Raw genomic sequence first — 25,224 nt, 5'->3', positions numbered from 1 at the left:
TTTTCTCCAAGGCTTCTATCTTATTTTCACCTCTTTTGTAAAGTTTGTAATTCATGCATTGTCGATTATTTGGCAAATACTGCTCCCTAGTTTTGTTGTTTTCTCCTCGTTTTGAAGAATTTCTTACCTTACCTCCCCGGTTCCTATCTTCATTTATAACTTCATTAACTTCCTTATTCATTTGCATTATAATTTAAATTTCAGCGGCGTATAGCCGTCAAATTTTAATAATAATATACATTGGTCGTTCAGTACGTAAAATTCGATTGACCTCATCAAGGCAGGAAACGCAAAATGAACAACTCGGGTATTAGGTACGTAGGAATTTAGATTGATATTAAACTAAAACTGGGTGACCCACACAGTCAGATCTGTGATAAACTGAGTAAAACTGTTTATATGTTAAGAAAGATCCAACTTCCTCATTTCCAATGAATGTCGTTTAACACTATACCATGCCTTCTTTCTATGCCATTTGAATTATGGTGTTGAGTTGCGGGGTCATTCCCCACATGTTAAAATAATCTTTGTACTATAAATGAAAGCTTTTCGCTCTCTTGCTAGTAAACCACCATGTGATTCCTGGAACTTTTGTTTGTTAGGTATGGAATCATGACTATTTAGTTTACGTAAATATCTTCAATGCCCTGATTCATGTGAAAGTTAATCTAGAAAATTGCCAGTTAAGAACTTAAATCCATAGCTACACCATAAGGGGTAAAGTGAATGTAAATACAGGGAGCGGCAACAACTTCCTTCTTTAAGAATTGGAAAAACGAAGTTATGTTGCCTCACCCTGTACTACATTTTGCTGACTCTCCTCAACTTACAACTCATTTCATAATGTGTATATTCAACTGAATTACTGTCTGCCTACTCAGATGAAATCAGACTGTATGCCGAATTTCGAGAATAGGGTGTATGCCTTGTTACTTGCTAACCCTTTTTACTAAAGTGATGAATTTTGTGGTGACAATCGTTATCACAATTCAGAATTTATATATCGTAATATTTACTGTAAGTACCATTTATCTAAATGAATAAAGTATTATTATGTGAAAGATTTGAATTGTGCATCTTTACGTGATCTTTTAAATGATCCAATAAATATGAGTCTAGTGCTAGGCAAATAAAGTGTCCTATTTTATGTAATGGTTAGAGCTTGATTACTCAGATATACAGCTATTTTTGTTAAAAAAGAATTAAAACTGCACAGTAACTTAAACAATGGGAGAATTTAATGTAGTTTAGGATAGAATCCAGGTTCAATTCTAGCTGAAGTTGCCATTATTTTGGATACCAGATCTTCCTGGAAAATACAGGCTAAGCAAGTAAAGGAATTTGCCTCTCAACCTGGCACTTTGAATGAGGTTAGCTCTATAGTCCTCTGTTTAATCAACCTTCAGGTTGATTTCGATTTGGCTACTTTTATCGGATAAAACTATACCAGTAATCAGCCCGAAGGTCGGTTTGGTAGAGCTCACCCAGTTCTAAGCCCGATGACGTGTTAAATCCACACATCAGGGAAGGGAGGCCAGTTCCTTTCCATGTGCCAGTTATGGTTTCCCAGGAAGATATGGTGGCTGAAAAATTAAATAGCTAGGGTGGAGCTGCAGGTGCCGAGAGTGGCATACCCAGGAATCGAACCCGAGCCCTCCCTGGTCAGTAGTTCAATGCTCTACCCAACTACTGTAACTCATTTATCAGATATGTGCCAACATAACTTGATAACTTCAATGAGTGGAAAGTTTCTGATTAGTGGTCATTGCCTCTAGTATGTAACAATGATGCATTGGTTTATCTTGATAATTTGCATGGAGGAACATTGCCGAAGAATACAATATTTTTAGTCATCGTCTCTTAGTCTTTCTCTTTTAGTCCAGCAAAAAGTGGTATGTTTAGCAAGCCATTTTTGGGACCAATATTTTTGCTTCTAATGCAAATAAAACCTGAATACATTTGTCCACTAGCTTTGGTTTGCACTGTTGGCTTTTGGAAAATTTGATTATTTTAAAACATTTATCGGTTAAGGCAGGCTTCACCTCTTTGGTTGAGCTTTTTAAGAGACCAAGTGCTATGAAATTTTCCTTGTTTGAAGCAACACCACTAACCAAGCTGCTTTTCATATCTGAAAATAGTAACCTTCTGTTTACCCAAGTTTTTAGGTCTCTATACCAAATTTTCAGTTGAAAGTACCAACAGTGCAATTCTATATTTTCAGCATTCAAATTAAACCAAATGCACAATACCTTACCTGGTGATGGTGGTTGCTTGATCCAAAATAACAACACAATTTATCAAAAGAACTTGAAAACCAACAACAAGACTTCTAGGTCTGTGTCATTACAGCCACCCATCTGACTCTCTAATCCCATGGTTGCTGGCAGGGAAAATGGAGAATAATCAAAACAACTACATTTTAATAGTACTTGGTTTGGCTTTCAAACAGGCTTTCTTGATCTTTTGCATCACATTTCCAAATTTGAAAACACTAAAGATGTCTTGTGGATCAAACATTTGAGAGTCACCAGCTAGTTACATGTAAAAGACCATATAGTTCAAAAGTATTATTATCAATGACATGAACCTTACCATAGTGTGCAGTGCGTCCTTGCATTTAATTAGGCAATGTTGAAAGAAATAATCATTGAATAATGGAGTCAGCACTCATGAGTGCTTTCAGTTCTATTCCCTGTTCCTTAGATAACCAGAATTTAGTCCTTGCTTTGTTTCTGGATTTTACTAGTGCCTTTGATATCGTTGACCATCCGCTACTTTTGAGTTAGCTGATAACATGAGTGTCAAAGGTATAGCCTTGCAATGGCTAAAATCTTATTCCTTTGGAAGATCACAAATAGGGAAAATTACATTGAAATCTGTAAAATATATGCCAGATTCATATCCTCCTAGCAAGGGAGTTCTGCAGGGCTCAATGTTCAGACTTATCTTATTTTTGTTTATGAATGACCAACCTTCAATAAATAAAAACAATCAAAGCATTAATTCCATAATTATACTGATGATTCAAACTTTATAACTTATGACAAATGTAGCCAAAGGCTTCTGGTTAAAATGCAAAACGACACGGGTTCTTGCATTTAATCAGGCAATATTGCAAGAGGATATTAATTTAAATATTGACATTGAAAGAATTACTTGTGTACCCAACAATAAGTTCTTAGGTCTACATGTTCAACAAACTGGTGGGGGGAATATTCATGTCAATGAAATGGGTTTTAACCGCACACTGTGATGTACACTATTCAGTTTCTGCATAACACAAGTCTCTCTGAACGCATTAAATCTCTTGTATTATTCTAATTTTGCCTCCAGAGCATTATATGGAATAGTGTTCTGGGAGTCAGCAGTATGCATGTTTCACAAAATTTACTTAATTCTAAAGAAGTTATTAGATGTGTACTCGTACTTCTTATAGGACACCATGTAGGCCCTTATTAAAAAAATTGAAGTTCTTACCATTCCATCTATGTCCGTATTTGCCGAAAAACCTACCCAAAATAACGTTCTTCTACTTTTTCCTAATGACTAATCAAATGGCTCATGAACCGATCATGGGCCATTAAATTAGTCGTCCGTAATTTCTCCAGTTTAATGAATCTGATATGACTTCAAGAATTCCATGGCTGAACTTGTCTTACATCTATGCTGACCATAGGTAGTTGTCCCAACAGCAGCAATCACTGCCTCAAATTCAAGAGACCAAGGAGAAATCAAATCTCTCCTATGTATTGTGGGTAGAGTTAAGGTAGTATGGGCTATAGATCAAATCTTAGAATAAATTGAGGATTAAAATGGACTAATATTTTATTCATTCTTGTAACATGTTTCATAGCAATACATTTCAATGCAGTAGAAAAGCTACTGAAAAATGCATTGCAAAGCAAATCATGTTCGGTAATAACTAGCATGTGTTTAGTGAATGTACTGCATGATTTGATCAAATTGCATGATTCGAGAATATACTGAAAGTTTTGTAACAATAATCAAATGCTATGTTCGCCTAATTTCAAAGAAATATTCTAAAAACAATCATTTACAATTCTATACAGAAACATTTATTTTGCAAAATATACAGTGCTTTGACAAACCTTGCACCTGCATCCATTGTGTAACTCTCCTCACCAAAATGGGCACCTATAAACAAATAAAAAGAGACATTTCAGGCGTGATATGGTGGAATATCATAATTAATTAAAAATTGGCAATTTTCCACACAATAAAATAAATTAATGCGACCGGTTTCAATGTAACTACATTACAGACCTGACGATGATGTAGTTACATAGAAATCGATCGCATTAATAAATTTTTTGTGGAAAATTGCCAATTTTTAATTACCTATAAACAAAGTAAAGTTTTAAATTGTTCCCAGCTCAACTTTGTGGAAGTTCATGTTCATTAAATGAAGAGCACAATGTATATTTCCACTGTTCTTTATTTCTCCCTCATGAATGGTATATAAATGGGCCGCGACTTGATTAATTTGTACCGGATGATAACGCAAAAGCATTGAAACTAGTTGTACTTAAATAAAGAACAGTGAAAATATACATTGTGCTCTTCATTTAATGAAGTCAAGTTTCATTAATATACTAATTAATGCATGATATCTAATTCAACAGGAAATGGAATAAAATTGCTACAGTAAATTCAATTTCATAGACACTAATACAAAGTAACTCAGTATGTTCAAACTAATTTAAATTCATAAATAAAAAGAAATTCAATCAATGCCACTGGTGAGATTTGATCTTCCACTCAATTACTTTGTGAAGGGGTTATGCAATTAGAAAAAAATGTCACTTTCTTTAATCTTTTGATTAAGAGCCCTCAACTACTGTGAAAATAGCAATAACCAGCATGTAAGAGTGTCATTTATCAGGGTCACTACAGTTATGAATATACAGTAGAACCTCACACAAAGAGCATAATGCATAATGGAATCTTTCTTATGAAGTGAAACATTCATTCAGTGAAACAACTTTCCTTGTATTAATTAATGCAAATACAATAATGTATTCCATGCTGAAATAAATAAATTATGTACAAGGTTCATTCAAAGAAAGTTAAAATACATTGCTAAGGATTGTGAATCAACCTCATCTCTTCTTCTATCATGAAATTAACCAACCTGGAATGTGAATTTGATTTGTTAAAAATGTAAAATAATCAAAATAATTAGTTTATTATTTATGATACACTCCTAATTTTTTATACTAGAAAGCTGTCTAGAGGCAATTGTTTATACTGATGCTTTAAAATTTTGTGAAAACGCAACACAGTACTGTCACTAAATTAATTTGTAGAGCACATAGCCGTTGCCTTATTAGGATAATACTTCTCAATATATGTTGCAACAGTTTCCCATGCTTTCCCATAGCCTTTCTGAATTGTAAACAAGCAGGGGTTTAATTTTCAAATCACTTCCTGCATTGACATGAAATAATATCGTGAGACAGTCTTTCATCGACTAGTGGCCCGGCAATGCATTCTCCTCTTCTGTCATATACCTATAGGTTTGCTTTGGTATTTTTTTTCAGAAGAGAGTTGTCTCCTCACAATTAAAAACCTGTTGCAGCATGTAACCCACAGATTCTACGAGCTTCTTGAAGTCACCAATGAGGATTGCATGTGTGTGCTAAATCAGCCATGCTCACACCTTATTCTCACTTTTCAATAATTTTACTTTTCATTTCTACCGTTATTTTTTAGAGGCATTTTAAAAACTATCCACAAAATATCATCAAACTTAGCACAAAAAAATCACAAATATTATAAACTTTACACTTTCACGCTTCAATTCATGGAATTGTTTGATGTCCATATTAAAATAGTTTGTAATTTTCCACTGACTTTATTTCACAGTACAATGCATTTCACCAACTTGCAATATCATCATGCACAAGTGACACATACAGCTGTTCATACCCATACCCAAGAAAGGTTTTATGGGAGATATCTCCAAGGAGAGTGATCAAACACCGCTTGAAGTCTTTAGAAGAGGAGGGCTGAAAGGGGGAAATGAATTCTCTAGAGTTAATCAAGATTCGAAGGCACTTGGTGGTTCCCAATGCAACACTTGATGATGAGCAATCATATACCCATCTCTCCCCTCTCCTTTCTGAAATATTGACCTTGAGAGTAAACAAACCCAAAGGTTCAACGTACTCAGTTGCATCTACGCCATGAACAGACCCTATGAATCATCAACAACAAAACAGCACTTTTTTCTGTTTTGTTCTTTCTTTCCTCGACCACCGACTTTCACTTCCAAAAAATCCCCCGACCCTACACAGCCACCCCTCTCCCTGAGGGTAAACAAATCCAACGGTTTTAAGTAGCTGTCCGCTCCAAGCGCCCCCAATAAACCCAGACCAGACCCAATGCTTGGTCATAACCAAGGCACCACCACCTCTTCTTCCTTTGAACAAAAAAGCCACGACCACCGACTTCGAAGTCTCAGAAAACCAATCCCCCCAACCTTCAACTTCCCCCTCTCCTCTGCACAATGGGTATATATTCAAAGGCTGTGTGTGTCACTTGTACCTGATGATGTCAGAAGTCGGTAAAATGCATTGTACTGTGAAATTAAGTCTGAGGAAAATTACTAACTCTTTTAATATTGACACAAATATTATGTCTGAATAAGAGTTTGGAAAAATGTGTGATCACTAGCGTTACTAAGATGCTAATGGAATGAGTGCTCAATACAAATATGAAGCAATGGGCACTGAATCATTCAGAGAATTCTCATCTCCTTGTCATGCAGAAAAATTGCTTCTTAAGCAAGGCATTTAAAAAATATATTTTTACTCATGCAAATTTCTTGCTATGCGAGTTTCTAACGAAGTAAGGTTCCACTGAGTATGAATTCCCAATCTGATCCAGTCTGAGGAGGAATGCCGAAGGTTATTTTTATAAATTCAGGATTACATAGTACTACTGACTAAATAAATTCCTTATGGTCAAAGAGAAAGATGAATATCAACATAACTAAATTATTATTGGTTCCACATGAGAGGAGATCATTTAACAGTTTTTGTGTGTGACATTCTTTCAAGAGTTTTATTGAATTACTCTCATAAAGGCATTAAACATTTTTTTACAAGAGTAACCAAGGAACCAGTGCATACAAATCAGATTAACTGTAAACAAATTGTGTTGCAGAAGGGTCAAATGTATGCCTCTAATATGAATGTGAAACTGACTGCACTATACTAAATAATAAAGAATGTTGAAAAGATTAATCCTGTTTAAATGAATGAAACTATCATTGCATGACTTTCTGGACAAACCTTGTAAATATGACCAACGAAACAAAATACAAAAAGAGAATTACCACTGACAAAGAGGTTCTTCTAGGTGTATTACTAATTTTGCATTTTATTTCTTTTAAGTATGTACCTGTCAGCTTGTCATATGACGAACCAAGCAAGATAAGCCACAGGGTTTCAATCAAAGGGACATAAATGTCAAATAAATTAGTAATAAAACCTCACATGATAACATTTATCCATGGGAAAGCAAACTAATGCCAGCTCATCCCATTTCACTGCACCATCAATTGCAAAACAATGATAATGTAGTTGAGTAGTGAATAATAGGTGCACACTACACTATGTCCTCTGCTGCGGGTGACATTTCCACTGGAATTTTGAGAAACTAAAAATAATGGCACCCTAGCTGATTTTTTAGGCCTATTTGAAACAATGGACTCAAATATGGGATTATGTGCATAGGATTTTATTCTGGCATCTGATATATTGATTTCAAATACTCCTTTCTGGCTATAAATTTGTATATGCCATATGGAAATACATATGTATCATTGATTATAAATTATACATACCATCCAATATAACACTGGCATAAATTTTCATTGGATGTTGCTTGTTGAATGAGCAATTCAACTTGGTGCTTGACATCTAAAGCCTCTTCATGGGAGAAATCTCTTCCAGTTAATTTCTCTCTAACCCTGGTAACAATTGCCAGTGCCTTCTTGTTAAGAGCCTCGGGTTGCTGACACCCAGTGTGATGATCACCTATAAATAGAGTGCAGAAATAGCTTGTCAAATTTACTTAGTTTATTGCAGGAATGTGTTAAATTTTCATCAATTGATCACACAAAAGTCTTTTAGGCCTAAATGTAAATGATGATTACAGTCGTCTCTCAATTCGCATGATTTTGATTTACTCATACTGGAATAATAATCTTTCAATCTTGACCATTTTATAAATTTATGAAATTTTGTTAATCAATAAAAGGAACTGGTTAGCAATAGCAATTACTTTGACCTTCTAAATTTTACTCTTTCACTTTTTGCCTCACTCTTTTAGGCAAGTATACCATTTCAAGTAATTTGACATCGGATTTGATACTAACCAACATTTTCAACACTGCTCAGCAAGCCTGAATTTCCCTTTTTCAATGCATTTCCACTAGAGTTGCCATTTGGAGGAGGAACGGTTGCACCACCATCAAGGGCTTCTCCAAGCTCCAGGGTACTTTGTGACATGGAAACCAGCTCTGGTGGAAGTGCTGTTGGAGCTCCATCACCAGCAGTACTTTTAACCTTAGATGATGAAATTGAAGAGGCCACAGTGGTTGCAACAGTAGAGGCCCTTGTTTTGGATGAAGCTCCACCAACACCCTTTGATGTAGGAACGCTGGCCCCACCGACAGCTGTACCCCCCCCACCAGTGTCCATTAATCTCCAGTTCAGCAGTGGGTCGTATACAAAAGCTTCCAGAACTGCCATGAGACTATCTTTGTTTCGCCTCAACACCCACATAACAGACTCACAAGTGCGTCGGTATGTTCCTTCAATTCCTGTAACCTGTAAGAAATTTTTATTTAAAATGGTGACATGACACATTTAGTAAGGAAGCGAGTACATTTTATTCACTGCAAGCAATGTGTATAACGCATAGCTTCATCAAATAAAAACATAAAAGATAAGATATATGTACCAAAAGTTACTCGCATAAGCGCTTATGAACTAGCCTGCCTAATGGGGTCGAGGAGAGAAGAAACTGGCCTCCCCTACTCTTCTATTCCTAGTAGTAGTAGTATTTAGGGAAGGCGACCAACAGCTGAGGTCATTTGCACCATAGGGGATGGACAGGAAAAGATGAAAGGTGGAGAGAAACCCGGCATCGCCCCCGCACCATCTCAATTCCCCTCTTCTACTCCTTTTACTCTTTCCCTTCTGGATAATTATTCATGCATACCTCCTCTCTGAGTAAATATTATCTCCACTATTATCCTCGAAATGCAGGAACTACCAGCACAACAGACTACAGACTACTAGCTAGATTATCCAGAATGGACAATATACATTGTCACGCACTTCCATAAAACATACACACCTTTTACTTATATTATTTCCCTTTCCAACTCCAAACACCACTCAATCCTCTTATTGCCACACATAACATCCATTCTTTTCCTTCCTCTTCTCTGCTTAGCCAATATTCTTTCTCCCCATCCCCCACCACAGATTTCAACAACTCACCACTCTTATTATCTCATTTATCCACTTTTCCTGTACTTTTTCATTATTTACAGAAACATCCAATCTTCTTCTACCATGGTTGCTTTCGAGAGGAATGCCAAGACTAAATTTTGTTCAAAGTTTTAGTTAGCTAATGATTTGTCCATAAAAATTGTACTTCACCAAAATATCAATCTATGCATGCATGATGAAGAGGATATACTGTATTTTACACAGCAACCAAAACATCTTACCCTTTAAGTCGGCTAGCCTTCAGGAGAGGAATTTGGAGGGGGTTTGGCAGAACCAAGGACGATATTATGGTTATTTTTCCTATGATTTGATAAGGTATTTGGATTCTCATGTTTTCCATGTTACCCTTCGGAGAGTGCGGTCAAAATACCATGGACAGAAACCTCAGAAATATAAGTTTATATTGATATTAAGTATTGCTGAAAAGAAAATATCAGTCAAATAATGGTGAAATAAATGGGTCTGCTTTCCTCAGCCCATTTCTTTATAACGACCATCTTAAGGAACCCTGTCGAACGTTTGACTCCCTTTGATTAACTAAATCCCTCAGATTGCAACCAATATTTCTTAAGTATAGCAAGGGAATGCTAGACAGGCAATATAAGATGCCATTAATAGAATCATGGCTTCTGGTATATATTTTTTCAACTGAAACAGAGTTTAAATGTGGTCTCAGAGAATCTTAGGGACTTCTGGAAAAAAATGCATGTTATTGAAAATGGCATTGATCTAACAAGATCACCTTCATGCATTTACATACGGCTTTCACATCATGGTTATGCCTAAGTAACTCAATTTTGTTGGTTCCAGTTTTCTTTATACGAGGGTCATCCGGAAAGTAGTACCCGTTCGTGCCGCATGAAGTGCTGACGACGCGAGTAGCCGCTGGACGAGGTCAGATAGCTTCAGTGGCTTGTCTGCCTTCTCTGAGCCAAGTTGCGTGACGCTAGCATTGCCTGTGTTGTTTCTGTGATTGTTTACAATGTTTAAAAAAATTGAGAACGCCGCCAGTTGTGAAGTGAGGGCAGTGATTAAATTCCTCAATGCAAGAAACGTTCGCCCATGTGATATTTATCGCCAATTAAAGGAGGTGTATGGAGACAATGTAATGGACGAGTCGTCTGTTCGGCGGTGGTGTCGCAACTTCAACATGGGGAGGGGGAACACACACGACGATGAGCGTTCGGGGAGACCGTCTGTCATTACAGACCAACTGGTGAGCTCAGTTGACGAATTCGTGAGGAACGATCGGCGCGTCACAATTGATGACATCTGTGAGCATTTTCCCAATGTTTCTCGAACAATTGTTCATGAAATTGTTAAACACCATCTGCATTATGCAAAAATTTGTGCAAGATGGGTCCCTCGCGTATCTCAATGAGCTGGCGGCGAAGGACTATGCAGCAGGAATACAGAAACTTGTCACACGTTATGACAAATGCCTTAATTTGCTTGGAGATTATGTTGAGAAGTAGTTTAAAGTATCCTCTTTCAAATAAAATTTTTTATGTTTGTTAATATTTACTTTTGTGTCTTTATTTCACGAACGGGTACTACTTTCCGGATGACCCTCGTACTTTAACCAAGAAAACAACAAGTCCCTCAGAAATACAGACTCCAAATGAAAGAGGACCATAATATCAAGTTTGGACATCAATTTGCTTGAAGGTCAACTTTTGTGCTTTATCTTCATCCTCAAATCAGTGGAGATTCATGCAAATGTATGTTTTTTCTAATGCTAATTCTACAAGTGCAAGAAAAAAATTAAACCATGATCAATTTATCTGAGTTGATATCATTAAATTGTACATGATTTACTGGTTTTTTGGAATTTTAAAAATAAAGTTCACAACACCTAATATATGACGAACAAAACTAATGATTAACTTCTTTCTTGTACTCTGGTATAGTCATGTTAATCAAGAGAGAAACAAGAGAGTAGATATATAACACAATTTCCGGCAATACATGGTGAAAATCCTTCATGATGAAAGAAGATGCTTTACTTTTCCACATAGAATATTTTTAGCATGACCAAGGTTTCATTACAGAGTAAAATCTTCAGGTAAATTGGAAATTTTGGAATACACATATATATACAAATGGTGGGAAAGAGGGGATGGGAGAAGGTGAGAACAACCAAAGGATAACGGGGGGAGAGGGAAAAGTGGGGAATAGGCTGGATTGGGGGAGGGAAGAAAAAGGTTAAGGAGGAAACGAAGAAAGGCTGGAGGAATGTCATAGGACGGTCTACCAGTTAATGGCAAGGTGATTAGATGGAGGATCACAAGAGAACAGTAATGGTCTGATGTAGGGTGGGTTGGTAATGAGCCGGATGGGCAGCAGGTGGGGGGAGTTAACGGGCTGGTCATTGGGAAATGCAATAATGGGGAGTAAGAAGGATAATTCGTTAGTTAAACCATTCTTTCCTGAATCGGCATGGTGGAGGATCTCCAGCTGTTCCAGTGCTTCCAGGCTGTGTCCCTTCCTCTCTGCACATAGTATGACTGTAAACTACACAGTGGTAACTGTAATGGGGTGTACATAGGCCAAACGGGAAGGATTATCAAGGCTATGGTGAAAGAACACCAGGCTTGCCACAGGAAGAATGATTCTTCATTCATCTTCACCGAACATCTAAGCAATTTCGGCCAAGGAAGTGGCTTCACCCTAGTCATATATATAGCCATGAGTGCTTCAAAATTTACAATTTACTTGAAGATGCCATGCCGTAATGAAACCTAGGTCATAATACAAATATTCTATGAGGAAAAACAAAGTGCCTTCTTTCTTAAAAAGTAGGTGATAATTTATTTGGAATGCTACAGGCCTCACTCACCTTGGATGATTTTAAAGTTACTTTTACTTATATTATTTGTAAACCACCCACTTAACTGAATATTTCTTATGACTCATATATGTTCCTTATGGTAGCTGTGAACAAGGATCAACTAACATTTTGAATGAAATCTCTAGGGCTTTGGAACTGTTAATATTATTATCAGCTATTTTAATTACGTTTAACTCAGTGCCACTAGATTATAACTAAGTCAACACAACTTTAATATGGCAGGACTGGTGAGTGCAAGGCAAGTTCACATTGCAAATTAATGCCTATAAAGTGTAATATGCAGATAATTATGCACATTGAGATGCCTGAAAAATTTATCATATTAAACCCAATTATCATTTTGAAATTACAAAAATATAAAAAAAAATGATTCTTGTCCATTAATAATATTAATAACTAAAATAACTAAATACGAAGAACTAAGTTTTTAGAAATATATAAAAAAATACTTAATCACTAAAAAACCAGCAAAATTAATTATAAATATGAATCTTAAGCTAAAATGTATTGAAAGTCACAAAATATCAAATATTTCTATAGGAAGTAATCAAGAAAAGACAACATGCATTTAAAAACCATCTGAATGACTGCTACAGCACTTCTAGTGTCAACACACTGAAATTATGTTTTTTTAGAACATTCAGCAAGAATTTTCAACCTTAGTTAAAGAATTTGAGAGATGCTTGTGGGAGATGAGAGTGACAAGTGAATTCACCAATCACTGCAGCAACTGCTCATTAAAAATGAAACTGTCACCATAAAACATAAAGCTACCAATACAGAAATTCATAAAGTTACTTACCTCCATGGCATTAATTAGCATCCTAGTGAGGCGGAAAGGTATTCTCTCAGGAAATTTTTCTCTTGTCATTGCTACTTCAAAGCAATCACCAAAATCTATGTGCAAAATTTTTCCACTTAACCTATCCAGCATCAAATTTGAAGGGTGCCTATAAATAAAATAATACATGGGTCTAAATATTTGCAAATTTAAAATTAATATTTGAGCATCATAAAATGCTCAAAGTACCTTAGCACATAGTAGTAAAGCTAATACATTTATTTCAATACACCTGAGGAAATGATTGTCATTACTTGAAAGTTTATCCCCATTGAAAAGTTAAAAAACATGGACACCTCAGCCAGAGCAACAAAAAGCATTGACATACAATCCTTGAACTTAAACGCTCTCAAGTAAAATGAGCTCAATTTATTTTAAAGTTACACAACAGCAAAAACAATACAAAGGTATGAGTTTGGAAGCTAGCCTTTTAAACGCATCATTCAAAATGCATTTTTATCACTACTGGTATTCTGCTAAGGTATGCTATGAGTTGACACAGACTACAATGGTACAACAAAACATTTCCTTGTATCTCATAACAAAACACTACCTGACAATCTGTACTCAGGCAGTGTTACTACAATAAAGTCCTCTTCAACTCTGCTTACTTCCTTCCTCACTCTATTCCATCCAACTATCTTACCTAATGTTCTCCCCACTATAACAGTCTTCAACATCCCATTGCCAATCAAAACTGTCTACATTCATTTTTCCTGTCCTCTGGATTTCTCCAAATAATCCCCTCTCTTCCCCACCATGATTAGCACCTTGTTTGTTTCCCTTTCTGTCCATTTCATCTTCTCCATCCTTCTCAACAGCCAAAAAGTAAAAGCCTTTTCTTAAACTCCTTACTCAAATTCTCTGTCGTCAACTTCCTTATCCATGTGTGAGTTTCTCTGCCTAAGGCAATTCCTCTTCTTATTTCCCCACTATTTTGATCATTTGGGTCCACAACACTTCCAAAATAGGCAAACTGTTCCACCTGCTCTAGTTCATGACCTTCTATTTTAATACTTATCTTGGATTTTTTTTCTTTCTCAAAAACCTCATAATTTTGTTTTGTTTACATTGATTATCATCACATATCTATCAAACTGGATCTCCAATGTGCTGGGCAAAGCTTGCAAACCCTTGGCTGACTGAAAAACTTAAGCTTGATCATCCGCATACCAATCTGATTGTCTGAATTCTTCACCATCTTTCATTCATATCTCCAGTTCTTCCCATGCATCTTTCACCATTTCCACCACATAAACACTGAAAAGCAAAGTTGATAATGGAAACCACCGTCTTTATCCTCAACTGAACAATGCCCATCCTGACCCTCCACTCGCAACTCACATCTGAGCAGTCTAAGACATGTAAAGGCTGCATATACACTGCCTAAACCTCTATTTTACTTCTATTTTCTGTATTACTTTAATTAATTCTACCCAATTTGCTCTATCACATGCCTTCTTGAAAGCTATGAAACAAAGAAATTAGCCCTAATTGTATTCCATATTCCTACCTATTAGTGAACTCATTGCTACTAAGGTATCAAGTGTGTCTTTCCCCTTTCTGAACCCAAGCTGATTACCCACAAGTAATCATTTGCCCTATTCTCCATCCTCTTGGTGACAAAAATAATTTGGTTCTTCAGGTACCCAAGATCAACAATTATGTCGTCAATAAGTATAATGAGTTGGAAAAGTCAAACAACGGTTTTGCAACACTGGTGAGGAAAACTCACTTGAAGGAGTTTGTTGTCAGGATGCCCCATGTCATCCAACTGACTCAGGAGCTCATTTTTGAGGATCCAGGCCAATCGATCCAAATATTGTCGTCGGTTGTTGGTATGAGTGTAAAGACTATACAATGAATTGTCAAGGAGGACCTCCATTACAAGTCCTATACAATCTGCATCCACTTTTGGGAAAATGTGCAAATTAATTATCCTGTTCCTAAATGTGACCCCAACCATAAAATAGTTTAACTGATATTGCTCTGAATACCCAATTATTTTTCTTGTGGGCCTATTCTTATTCTGGTGCTTAAACAAAGTGTTTGCTATGATTAAACCCTGTCCCCTGCGGAATTCAATTGCTTTCTCCCCATGGTCATTCCTTGCTCCTAAACCTGTTAGGACCTCATACCAATAGCATAGCACCTCATTCCAATCTCTCTTAATCCACAATGCATTCCAATGCCTCATGCCTATCAAATTTTACCAACCAAAAATATCCACAATGTTGTTCCAACTTTTTCTTCTCCTTATAATATTCTATCACTCGCTTGCCCTATGTCTACTACACTGCTTGCTACTTTTTTGTTCAACATTGTTCCCACCCCTCACTGGCTCTCTTCACCTCCTGTAACTTATTCTACATCAATCATTCCAGTAATCAGTGCTATCCTTTCATCTCACCTCGCATAGCTCTAAAATATCAATATTTCTTCTATCCAACTCTTGCTCTTTATTTTCCAATTTCCCTCACTCCAATACCATTCTCACATTTGAAGTCCCTATTCTATCCAGCTTGGTCCTCATCTGTTTCTTCTGTGCTGCTGTTTATTTTGCTGAGCAATAATTCCGTGAATGACGACTGCAGAAGCCTTGTTTCTCCTGCTGCTGGGCACAACACATGACCCATGGGCCTGATCTCTGAAGTTGTCAGGACTCTAATTCATGTCCATCATAGAAGCATGAGATATTTAATCAAGGTGATATCCTGTTGTCTCAATTAATAGTGTTTTTAATTTGACAGCACCATGCAAATGGTCAACCCGCTGGGATAAGATGCCTTTGAAGCCACCTCACTGAGGAGAAGACGCTGTGCTGACCACCTTTTGTTTGGCCCCTACCCTTCAGCCTATCAGGCATGGGTGACTCAACAAGGAGCCATTATCATTCCTCCCTCTAGGTGCCATAAGAACACATAACTCCTACCACCTTGTCAAGGTAGTAGTCTATGGTGAGGGAAATATGGATTACTGGAATTATTAAAGATTAAAGAGGTACAATGGAAAAATATAAACCTTATTCAACACATTGATGTGAATCACAGAGCACACGAGTGATTAGCATATTTAAGGTGTTAGGCTAAAAATAGGCAGATGAGTTGATTATATTTCCAGATAATTACATGCACATAGTAACAGGATATGAATAAGAATATGTGGGGGTCTAATTGACACTAGATGTACTGTGGTTAGCTGGCTACCTCCAAATACCAGTTACTTTCAATTGGTGGGTGGAGGAATTTCTCATTTTTAAAACTATATTACTGCAACCTCTCCAAGCTGTGGGAGGTTTATGTTATGCGCACTTATTTAAAAATGGATATGAAATGTAACTAATGAAGTAGCTGATTTTGACATCACATGTGTTCCTCAGCTTTACTTCAATTGAAATACAACAATGCATTACAGATATGTTTTTGAAACAACAAACAAGTAAAAACATTTTACCTGTCACCAAGTCCTAAAATGTAGCCCACCATGGACATGACAGCAAGGGACCTCGTATAGTTTGTGCGCCTATCAAACCAGACCTCAGAAGAAGGAGACTTCAGCCACAAAAGTCTGGCCAAATCATCCCCATGGGTGTGCTCGAGAGCATGCTCAAAAACTTCAACTTTCTGCATCAGTGTTAAATGATCATAATCTGGAGCCATCTGAAAAGGTAATAAAGCAAACTCCTTTACTCAATAATATAAAGAGAGAAAAGGAAAACTAATCATTTTAATAATCTTCCAGGAGATTTTAGTGACAAGAGATGAAACAGATATTAATTTGCAGGTGAATGATGATTTTCTTTTACAATTTGTTTCTTGTAGTCTTTCACTTCTTATTTGTTCCCATAATTATATTAGATGAAAAAAATCTCCACACAAATACATATAGATAGCATTATTATTAATACAATTCATTAGAGTAGTAATAGCATCTCTCCAACTAATAAAATTATTTGAGAACATTGATATGAGCTCTACTCTGAATTATGCTCACCATGTATATTGCTGGACATGAGGCGCTAACCATTTTACTTATTGCTGGAATAGGTACTAATAACACATGGTTTTTTTCCTGGTAAATAGTTATTTTATAAATTAAATAATATCCAAAATAGAACAAAATAACAATTTACTACATTCGAAAGTTGGAGAATCTTCAGTTTTATAAATGCCTTATTCTTGTGATTTCTGGACAAGGTCCAGGATCCTATCTTTATCCTACACAATTTTGAAGAATTCAGAGCAGTTAACATGCCCCATGGTTTGCTTAATAAATTCGGAGTATAGCATTCAGCAAATTTAATGAAAGTCAATATATTTCTTCTATCCACTGTACAATCATAACAGAGAAAACTATATTTCGGTTGGACAGGGATAGAAAAATAACACTCTCTATCAATTCAGAGTATAGTGTAACCTTGCTTAACAAGCACATTGCATAATGAGTAATTCAAATGTCCCTGAAGAAAAAGCCACAAGAAGACACCCCATATGAGAATAAAAATTGCCACAGAAATGAAAAACAAAATCATTCAAAAGCATGAACTAAGTGAGAGAGCATGGCTGATGCACATACAATCAGTCAACATCAATGTTTTGCACTAACCTCAAGAACAAGGACAAAATTAAGGCAACAGATGTTCCAAAGGGAGTGAAAAGAATATATACACAACAGTTAAATATTATCAATGATGTTGAAAGGTTTCTTCTCATATAGATAAACAAAAATCAAATGCAAGGCAATGCTATTAACAAGAATATGATTTGTGAAAAGGCAAAAGTGATTTTTGCTGACCTCGTTAAGCCAACGCCAGGACAATCAATGGACGAAAAAGCATTTAAGGGAAGCTGTGTATGGTTCTAGAAGTTTAAGAGAAGGACCGGCATCCACAGCATTGTGAGGCATAATGAAGCAGTCTCAAAGGGAACAGATAACTTCATCATGACTTCAGGAAGCTCTTAGATTATAACGGTTACCTCAGGTTACAAATTTATTTAATAATAATGCTCTTAATGGGTCTTATTTTCACATCATTTTTAAATGTGGGCAAAAATAAATGTCCTTAGTCAGCTTTTTAGTAAAAATAATTAGAAATGTATAATAAATTATCTATTTCAATTCTTTTCTGCTTCCTACATATTGAATTTGTATATCAGGTTAGTTCATTCCACCATAGAAGAAGAGATGAACTTGATTCAAGATTTTTGCCGAATAAACCTAGTATATAATATATGTTTGTCCCCATGATGTGCATGGCATTATCATATTTTGCACTAATTTATTATGGAATTTTTTTGCATCATGAGTATGATTCCAAAATGAGTTATGCTTGTTAAGCTGAGGTTTCACTTCATTGTTGCAAAGAAACAGTTTATATTTTTGGGTTGATAACCTGAGGAGATGATGATGCCACTTTATAGATTCATTAAATGTTATGAATTTTATCAGTATTCAAGTTAATTTTTGCATTTTGGATGAAACGATAGACATTACAGGGGACTCTCAGTATGATCTCACCCTTAACATGATGCGGTGTTCAATGTTGAGCAATATCTTCTTCTTTTCCCTATAGTCTCGTATGAGTGTATGAAGAGTATCACAGTGAGGAACCCAGCCAATGAGCCCACTATTTGTGGACAAAGGAATCACAGCATACCTCTGACAAAATAAAGGACACTTTATTAATAAATAAACCATAAAGTTACTAAACATTGTAAAAAAGTTTCAGATTAAAATTTCAAAACAAAAGTTTTTCCTTCATAAAAAGTGATTAGAACCATGAAGTTTTCTTTAATGTACACAAGTTTTACACAGGTTTATTTTAGGCCATAAAAAAACGAAGATATTGGCAAACAGATTGATGCCACAAATACTGAACTGGGAAGATAATAGCTCAGTGGTTAAAAAAAAAATGATTTAAGTAAAGCATGGCACATTTACTTTGCATTCTGATGAAATGACTAAAAACTGGCTGGATTTGCCTAATAGGCAGCAGGCTCACTAGATAATCCTAGCTGGCTATAACATGAGCAACTCAAAGGGATGAGGCAGAGATTTATGGAATAAATAATCATGGAAATGTACTAAACAAATTTTTTACACCAAAACTATTCTCTACTTTACAGATCTTGGTTTATGCAATTACCTTTTACTTTATTTACTGACATTTCTCTACTTGAAAATTATAATTATTAAAACTATGGTCACAAAAACCAATGCTCTTTGAGAAGGTAATGGAGTAGTTACAATGAATATTGATACTTGCAGAACATACTTAAATTAAAATTAAAGAAATACAGTTTAAAAAAATCTTAAAATGAGTTTTTAATCATGAAGAATTTCAACCTCACCTTGGGGGACACTAAAATTTATAACTTTATATTAATACCTGTATTGTAAGGTTTCTCCTGAAGGTATCTGGATCATTCAAAAGAAGAGTATTGACTAGACCAAATAGCTGCATGACACGCTCATCTTGCCGAAGGTCTTCATGGCCTTTTAGCAAGAACATGTAGTCCTTTCCATTGCTCCCTTAAAACGATAAAAATAAAAAAAAGTCAACATTAAAAAAGTATTAAATAGGTGAACTGTGCATTTCATTTATTACTGTATAAAAGTGGCTAACTGTAGCATTATTGATAATTATTCAATAACTACTTTCCACAAATGCATTAGTTACCAACAAGTGACCTCATAGTAATATCATATGTGAAACCGTGAGTTTTCCAGGGAATATTCTCATTTTTCTAGGGTATTCCAACCTCTTAACAAGTTTGTTTGGGGAAATATTAATCATGAGTTGATAATTAGAGACTGGAGGTGTCAGGTATGACAAGGATTGGTTGGTAGTCTTCTTGTGATGGGTGAAATTAGTATGTATAATCATCGTGCTCAAAGTTAACTTTGCCATACCAACCAATTATACAGCAATGATACTTGAAAAGCATTGAAAACCATTTAACTACATTTATCCTGTAATGAATCTACCAATTTCCAGAATGGGATTCAATTATTTTGGTGACTCACTATACTTCAAAATTACAGATATAAATAGACATACTACTAATATTCATTTAAAAGAGTTACAGCTAAGAGTTAGAACGTGAAATTCACCCTTGATGCACAGTTTCCGAGGACGTTGTTTTGACGTTATCACTTGAAGTGAGCTCTGTATTTGGGCAATCCTGACAACAGGAGCATGACCAGGACCATAAGAACCAGGTACTGCCAGTTCTAAATCTCGGCAGTAGAGTAATTTTGGAGAGACATATTGAAGTTCGAGACTCGTAAGTTGAGGCAACTGGCGAGAAATTCGGCGGAAGACATGGTAGTATAAATCCCATGCCTGATTAAGATCTCTCACATTACCAGACACTTTGTATCGATGGCACCATTCCTGAGCTTCCATTAAATCCCTTCCATATGCCTGAAATTGGAAGTTATAACATGATATCAAAATTATTATATCATACAAAAGAGGTGAAACTCATAATCATGGACCACTAATGGTTCCAGTGAAAAAAGGTCATTGAGAGGGTGCCATTTAAAATCCATGTTTATAAGTTAAAGTGAAATGGACCGATTTTCATTCATATTGCACTTTAACTTCTAATAAGAACTGATTGAATATGTTTTCTAGGAAGGGTACGAAGGTACTGTGGTATCATCCCATCAAGTATCTCATTTCTATCATATGTAAATATTAAATGTACACTTCTTTTACAAATTATAAACTCCACTCTTAATCCTCTCACATAGAAGTATATTTCTTTAAAACTTACTTGATATGACTATTTCTGATAGCTAACCTGATTGAATGATGTTTCTTTTAAAGTTTCTGGTCCCCGCTCCAGCATGGCATGAAGAGGTTCCAGTGTGTCAAACATTCCTTTCACATTTCTCTCACCGAAGTAGAGGCGGCTTGCTTCCTCCAGTCCTTCATGCCATAATTCATGCCACAGAATAGCAACTCGAATCAACTCATCACTGACCTTAGGTTGAAGGAACAAAGAAATTAATTAATAAAATGCAAAGAAAACATCCACAGATTAGGAAAATTTGATACATGAATCTATGCAATTAAATGGGTGCATACTCTCCAAATGTCAAATTATTTCCTGAGTTTTCCAGGGAATAATTTCAGTCCTCCAGGGAATTTCACACCTGCAGAAGCATTTATGTTTGCAAAAATATTGGTCATGTGGTAATAATTATTAACTACCATTTGAGAATTCTAGATAATGTAGTATCATGGGTGTGGATATATATGCTGCAGGGGGCCAAAAGTATAGAGCAATACATGAAGAAGATCAAGTAGGTACACCATCTTGATAAGAAATCCTCCCGTAATTGCATTTCATTGATGGTGGACTTTCCCTAACAGTTTCACAATTTTCCTGGAAAATGAAGCCAATATTTTGACAAAAATATTTCCTAAAATATGTAATATGTACTAAATTGATTTATATCAAAATTAATGCCAATAATGATGAGGGCAGTATCATTTTAGTCTTGTAAAAATTTTAATCATTAATAATGATAATCAAGAAGCCAGAGAATCACTCCTTATCATCTAGATACTCAAGGGTAAAGATTTTTTAAATTATTTCCTTACACAGTTATCTGAAGCACTCATTGTAAAATTTTACTTAAATCATCAAATTGTGATAGAATACCACAAAGCTTTGGAAGATCTTGTTTTATTTTTCACTGTTGTTTTAAAAGAAGACTATGTGTAGTATGTATTTCATTTTTTTAAGACACAAGGTTTTTTCTTCCATATCATTATGATACTTGTGACATTCCTCAAATTAACATCTTTGTTCCCTTGTTCCTTTCCAAGGCAAATAATTTTCAGGCCACAGACACCTTTTCTTCATAGTTGCATTTGTCTGTGCTTGCCAGGCACACCAAGGCAGATCCAAAGATTATTCTCATATTATTTTTGCATTGTGAAATCTTGCTAAGCTTTGCATAGTTTGATGAAGGTTTAAACAAAAGTGACCCTTATTTCATGATTTTTAAAGTAAAGAGTTTCTATTTATTTATCTAAAGAGAAACTCAAATGTGAGTTAAACTTACAAAGTAAAAGGCTAATTGCCATGGAAAGAACACTTTGAATTTCTAAATGAGGAACTACATAATAAGATTCAATACCCCTGATATATTGCCATTATAAACAAAGGCCCCACTAATAACATTAATGGATCCAAGTCAAGACGTTCTCCCAGTATATGTGATAACAACATTAAATTTGTCACAAAAAGAATGGCTGTGATTCTTTCACACTTGTTCTACCAAATTAATTTTACCATACCTGCAAATGACTGAAAACCAATAAGCAAATATTACTCCCTTTTACATATCTCCTTTTTAATAATATATTGAAATGTACTTTCCTTCAGCTACTAATTACAATCAAAAGAATGGAATGCTAATAACTTTGACAGGACTGAATTTTTGTCCCTCAACCTGTCTCAATGAGAAAAATATATGACACCCTAATTGTCAATGAAAAAAATTAACAAAAGAATGCACCCAACATACCATAACAGCTTGCTGCACCAGAACAGGGGAATGTTCACACATATTTGCAAGAATTTTATTTGCAGCATTACGACGAGGAACGCTGGCTGATTTTGATGCAACTGTAAGAGGGTAAACAAGGGCTTGTGGATGATGCTTCCCTATGTCCATGAGAAGGTGATGAATTAGCCGTCCAACGAGAGCCCGAGGTGTATCAATACGTGCAATAAGCTGTGGAATAACCTGCAATACAATGCTTACATCAGTATAAATTATACCTCAGAAAAAAATAAATTAAGTTCACCTCCACAGAGAGTCTTGCAAAAATAGTACATTAAAAATTTATCCACCAGGTTACATGCTTGTAAGTTAAAACTCATCAAAGAAATAACCCATATTATGGCACCCATATAACCAATATTATGGTACTCAAGTTGTTTCAATTATGTTGCTAAAAAAATGTGAGAATCCTCTATGAATGAAATCAATGATATATTGCAAGGCACTTTACATACAGATTTATTCTTGAAGAAAACTGAATTATAAAATGATTGATTCAATTACAATACACTACACAATTAAATTCAATGCAAACCTAACATGATGAGTAAAATTAAATTTTCTATAGTAAAGAAAACATTTTAAAATGTTTAAATGACACAATCACTTATAAAAAAATGACAAACACTTCAAACTAAAACCTAAAATGATCTTTTCACGTAATTCTCAGTCAGGCTTTCATACAAATTCTCACTACTACAGTCACCATACCCAGTCAAACTTGCATATCAATTACAATTGAACCAACGCTGCAAGCCTAGGACCAAAGTCAATTGGGCAAAATCTATATTGGAAATTACCACAGAAATACAAAGACATATTGGACGTAACACAGTTAAAAGGCAAATAAAAAAAATTCTAACTGAGAAAAATTATTACCGTGTCCGAGTTAATTAATGATAAAATATGACATAAGTGCAAAATAAAACTTATGCATATCTGTACGTGATAAAAATGCAAAAATGAATATACATATTCTTTAAGCTTCTCTACATATGAATGCTCTGATTTTCTATTTTTTTAAATGATGTGTCCTACATTGTTATTGTACACCAATCCTTGGGCAAATAAAATGATTATTATTATTAATAAACAACAGACCAGTAAACAAAAGCCCTATATTTAAATGAGATTTTCCTAGATAAGGATCAAAGAAATATGTTTCAGCTCTTACTATAGGATTGTATTACTTGTGCATTTAAATTAACCAATTAATCTTACATGAGTCAAACCTCCCCTTAAATTCTAAATATCATTAATTACTCTCCCAGCCTTTCCAAAGATCAGGATCATCTAATTCATCATAGAATAGTGATTTATAATGATATCCTCCAATTGGAAATCTTAATACTCTAATTAGTATGAAATATCTGGCATAATAGGCTAAATTTAGCTAAAAAAGTTCCTGTAAGCATAAAGAAATAAACTCATTAAGATGTGCTCTTACTTGAAGCCATGTATCAATCTCAATGGTTCGAATGCCCTCAACAATGGCATCATAAACTTCTGGCCATTGCCCATAGTCAAACCACAATGTAAGAAGACGTAGAGTGTCCTGCAGTGAAGAACCATGTGACAGTGCAATTGAGCGAAAGAAGCCTTCCACTGCAGGTACCGTAAACTGTGATATGTACTGAGAACCCTGAAATAATAATAAAATAATTCATGTCAGTTCATATATTAGCACAATGTGATGGGAAGGAAAACAGATCACTGAACAGGCAGCACAATTGACATAAGCTTACTTCATAATAAGTAATTCTAAATTTCAACAAAGCCAACACTCTAGTGATGATGACCAAGTTAAAAACAAACTGTAAAAAAATAAACCTTACAGAGAACATAATCAATCAAAGGGTTGGAAATGAAAATATATGCAGCACTTAATAAAAGTTGAAAACATTTCCAAAATCATTGAAACTGAGAAGAGGTTGGAGGGGAATTATGCAGCAATGGAAGAACTAAATTTTTTCCACCAGTTTTCATGGATTAGGAAAGCATGGTTCATGAAATCTGATTTGTCGGATAGAGGTAAGGCAGAAAGTCGAGCAGATAAATATTTTGCAGCTAGTTTTGTACAGTACTATCTTGTAAAACCAATTTTCATGTATAAGCAAAAAAAATTGGACTTTTTCAAGACGTGGTAAAAAATTGCTCCAATTCCTAATTTTGATACATTACTTAATTTTTTGTAGAAATAAAGTTTTTCCAATTTTGTCTGATCATACTGAAATATTCATCCTTCCCTAGTGAATATCTTTGGTCTGTAAGGGGCATTTTAGAGAGCTAATGTGCTCTTCCGGGGACACATTTGATAGCGATGGGGGATTGGAATGCAATGCAAAGGAAGAGATGGTGATGAAGTGGGGGGACTACAGTTTAGGCACGAGGCTGCAAGC

The 25,224-nt window shown here is 35.3% G+C and overlaps 1 protein-coding gene across 1 annotated transcript in view; it reads right to left on the bottom strand.

Annotated features, from left to right (window-relative positions):
• Window positions 1-4,053: 4,053 nt before the first annotated feature.
• mTor (serine/threonine-protein kinase Tor) overlaps window positions 4,054-25,224 on the bottom strand; it is an 82,620-nt gene continuing 61,449 nt past the window's right edge. Inside the window, exons 28-38 of the mRNA XM_071589080.1 lie at window positions 24,273-24,467; window positions 22,787-23,008; window positions 21,049-21,231; window positions 20,354-20,666; window positions 19,629-19,771; window positions 18,758-18,898; window positions 16,694-16,899; window positions 13,202-13,349; window positions 8,405-8,858; window positions 7,871-8,063; window positions 4,054-4,155 (exon numbers count right to left, since the gene is read on the bottom strand). Of these exons, the coding sequence (XP_071445181.1) occupies window positions 4,140-4,155; window positions 7,871-8,063; window positions 8,405-8,858; window positions 13,202-13,349; window positions 16,694-16,899; window positions 18,758-18,898; window positions 19,629-19,771; window positions 20,354-20,666; window positions 21,049-21,231; window positions 22,787-23,008; window positions 24,273-24,467 (2,214 nt within the window). The 3' untranslated portion in view covers window positions 4,054-4,139. The remainder of the gene's footprint in view (window positions 4,156-7,870; window positions 8,064-8,404; window positions 8,859-13,201; window positions 13,350-16,693; window positions 16,900-18,757; window positions 18,899-19,628; window positions 19,772-20,353; window positions 20,667-21,048; window positions 21,232-22,786; window positions 23,009-24,272; window positions 24,468-25,224) is intronic.

The sequence above is a fragment of the Hetaerina americana genome, unplaced genomic scaffold, assembly GCF_022747635.1.
Source record: "Hetaerina americana unplaced genomic scaffold, ioHetAmer1.1.p SCAF_32, whole genome shotgun sequence".
Taxonomy (NCBI): Eukaryota; Metazoa; Arthropoda; class Insecta; order Odonata; family Calopterygidae; genus Hetaerina; species Hetaerina americana.
The sequence above is the reverse complement of the archived record's forward strand: the minus strand, read 5'-3'. Positions and strand labels throughout refer to the sequence as shown.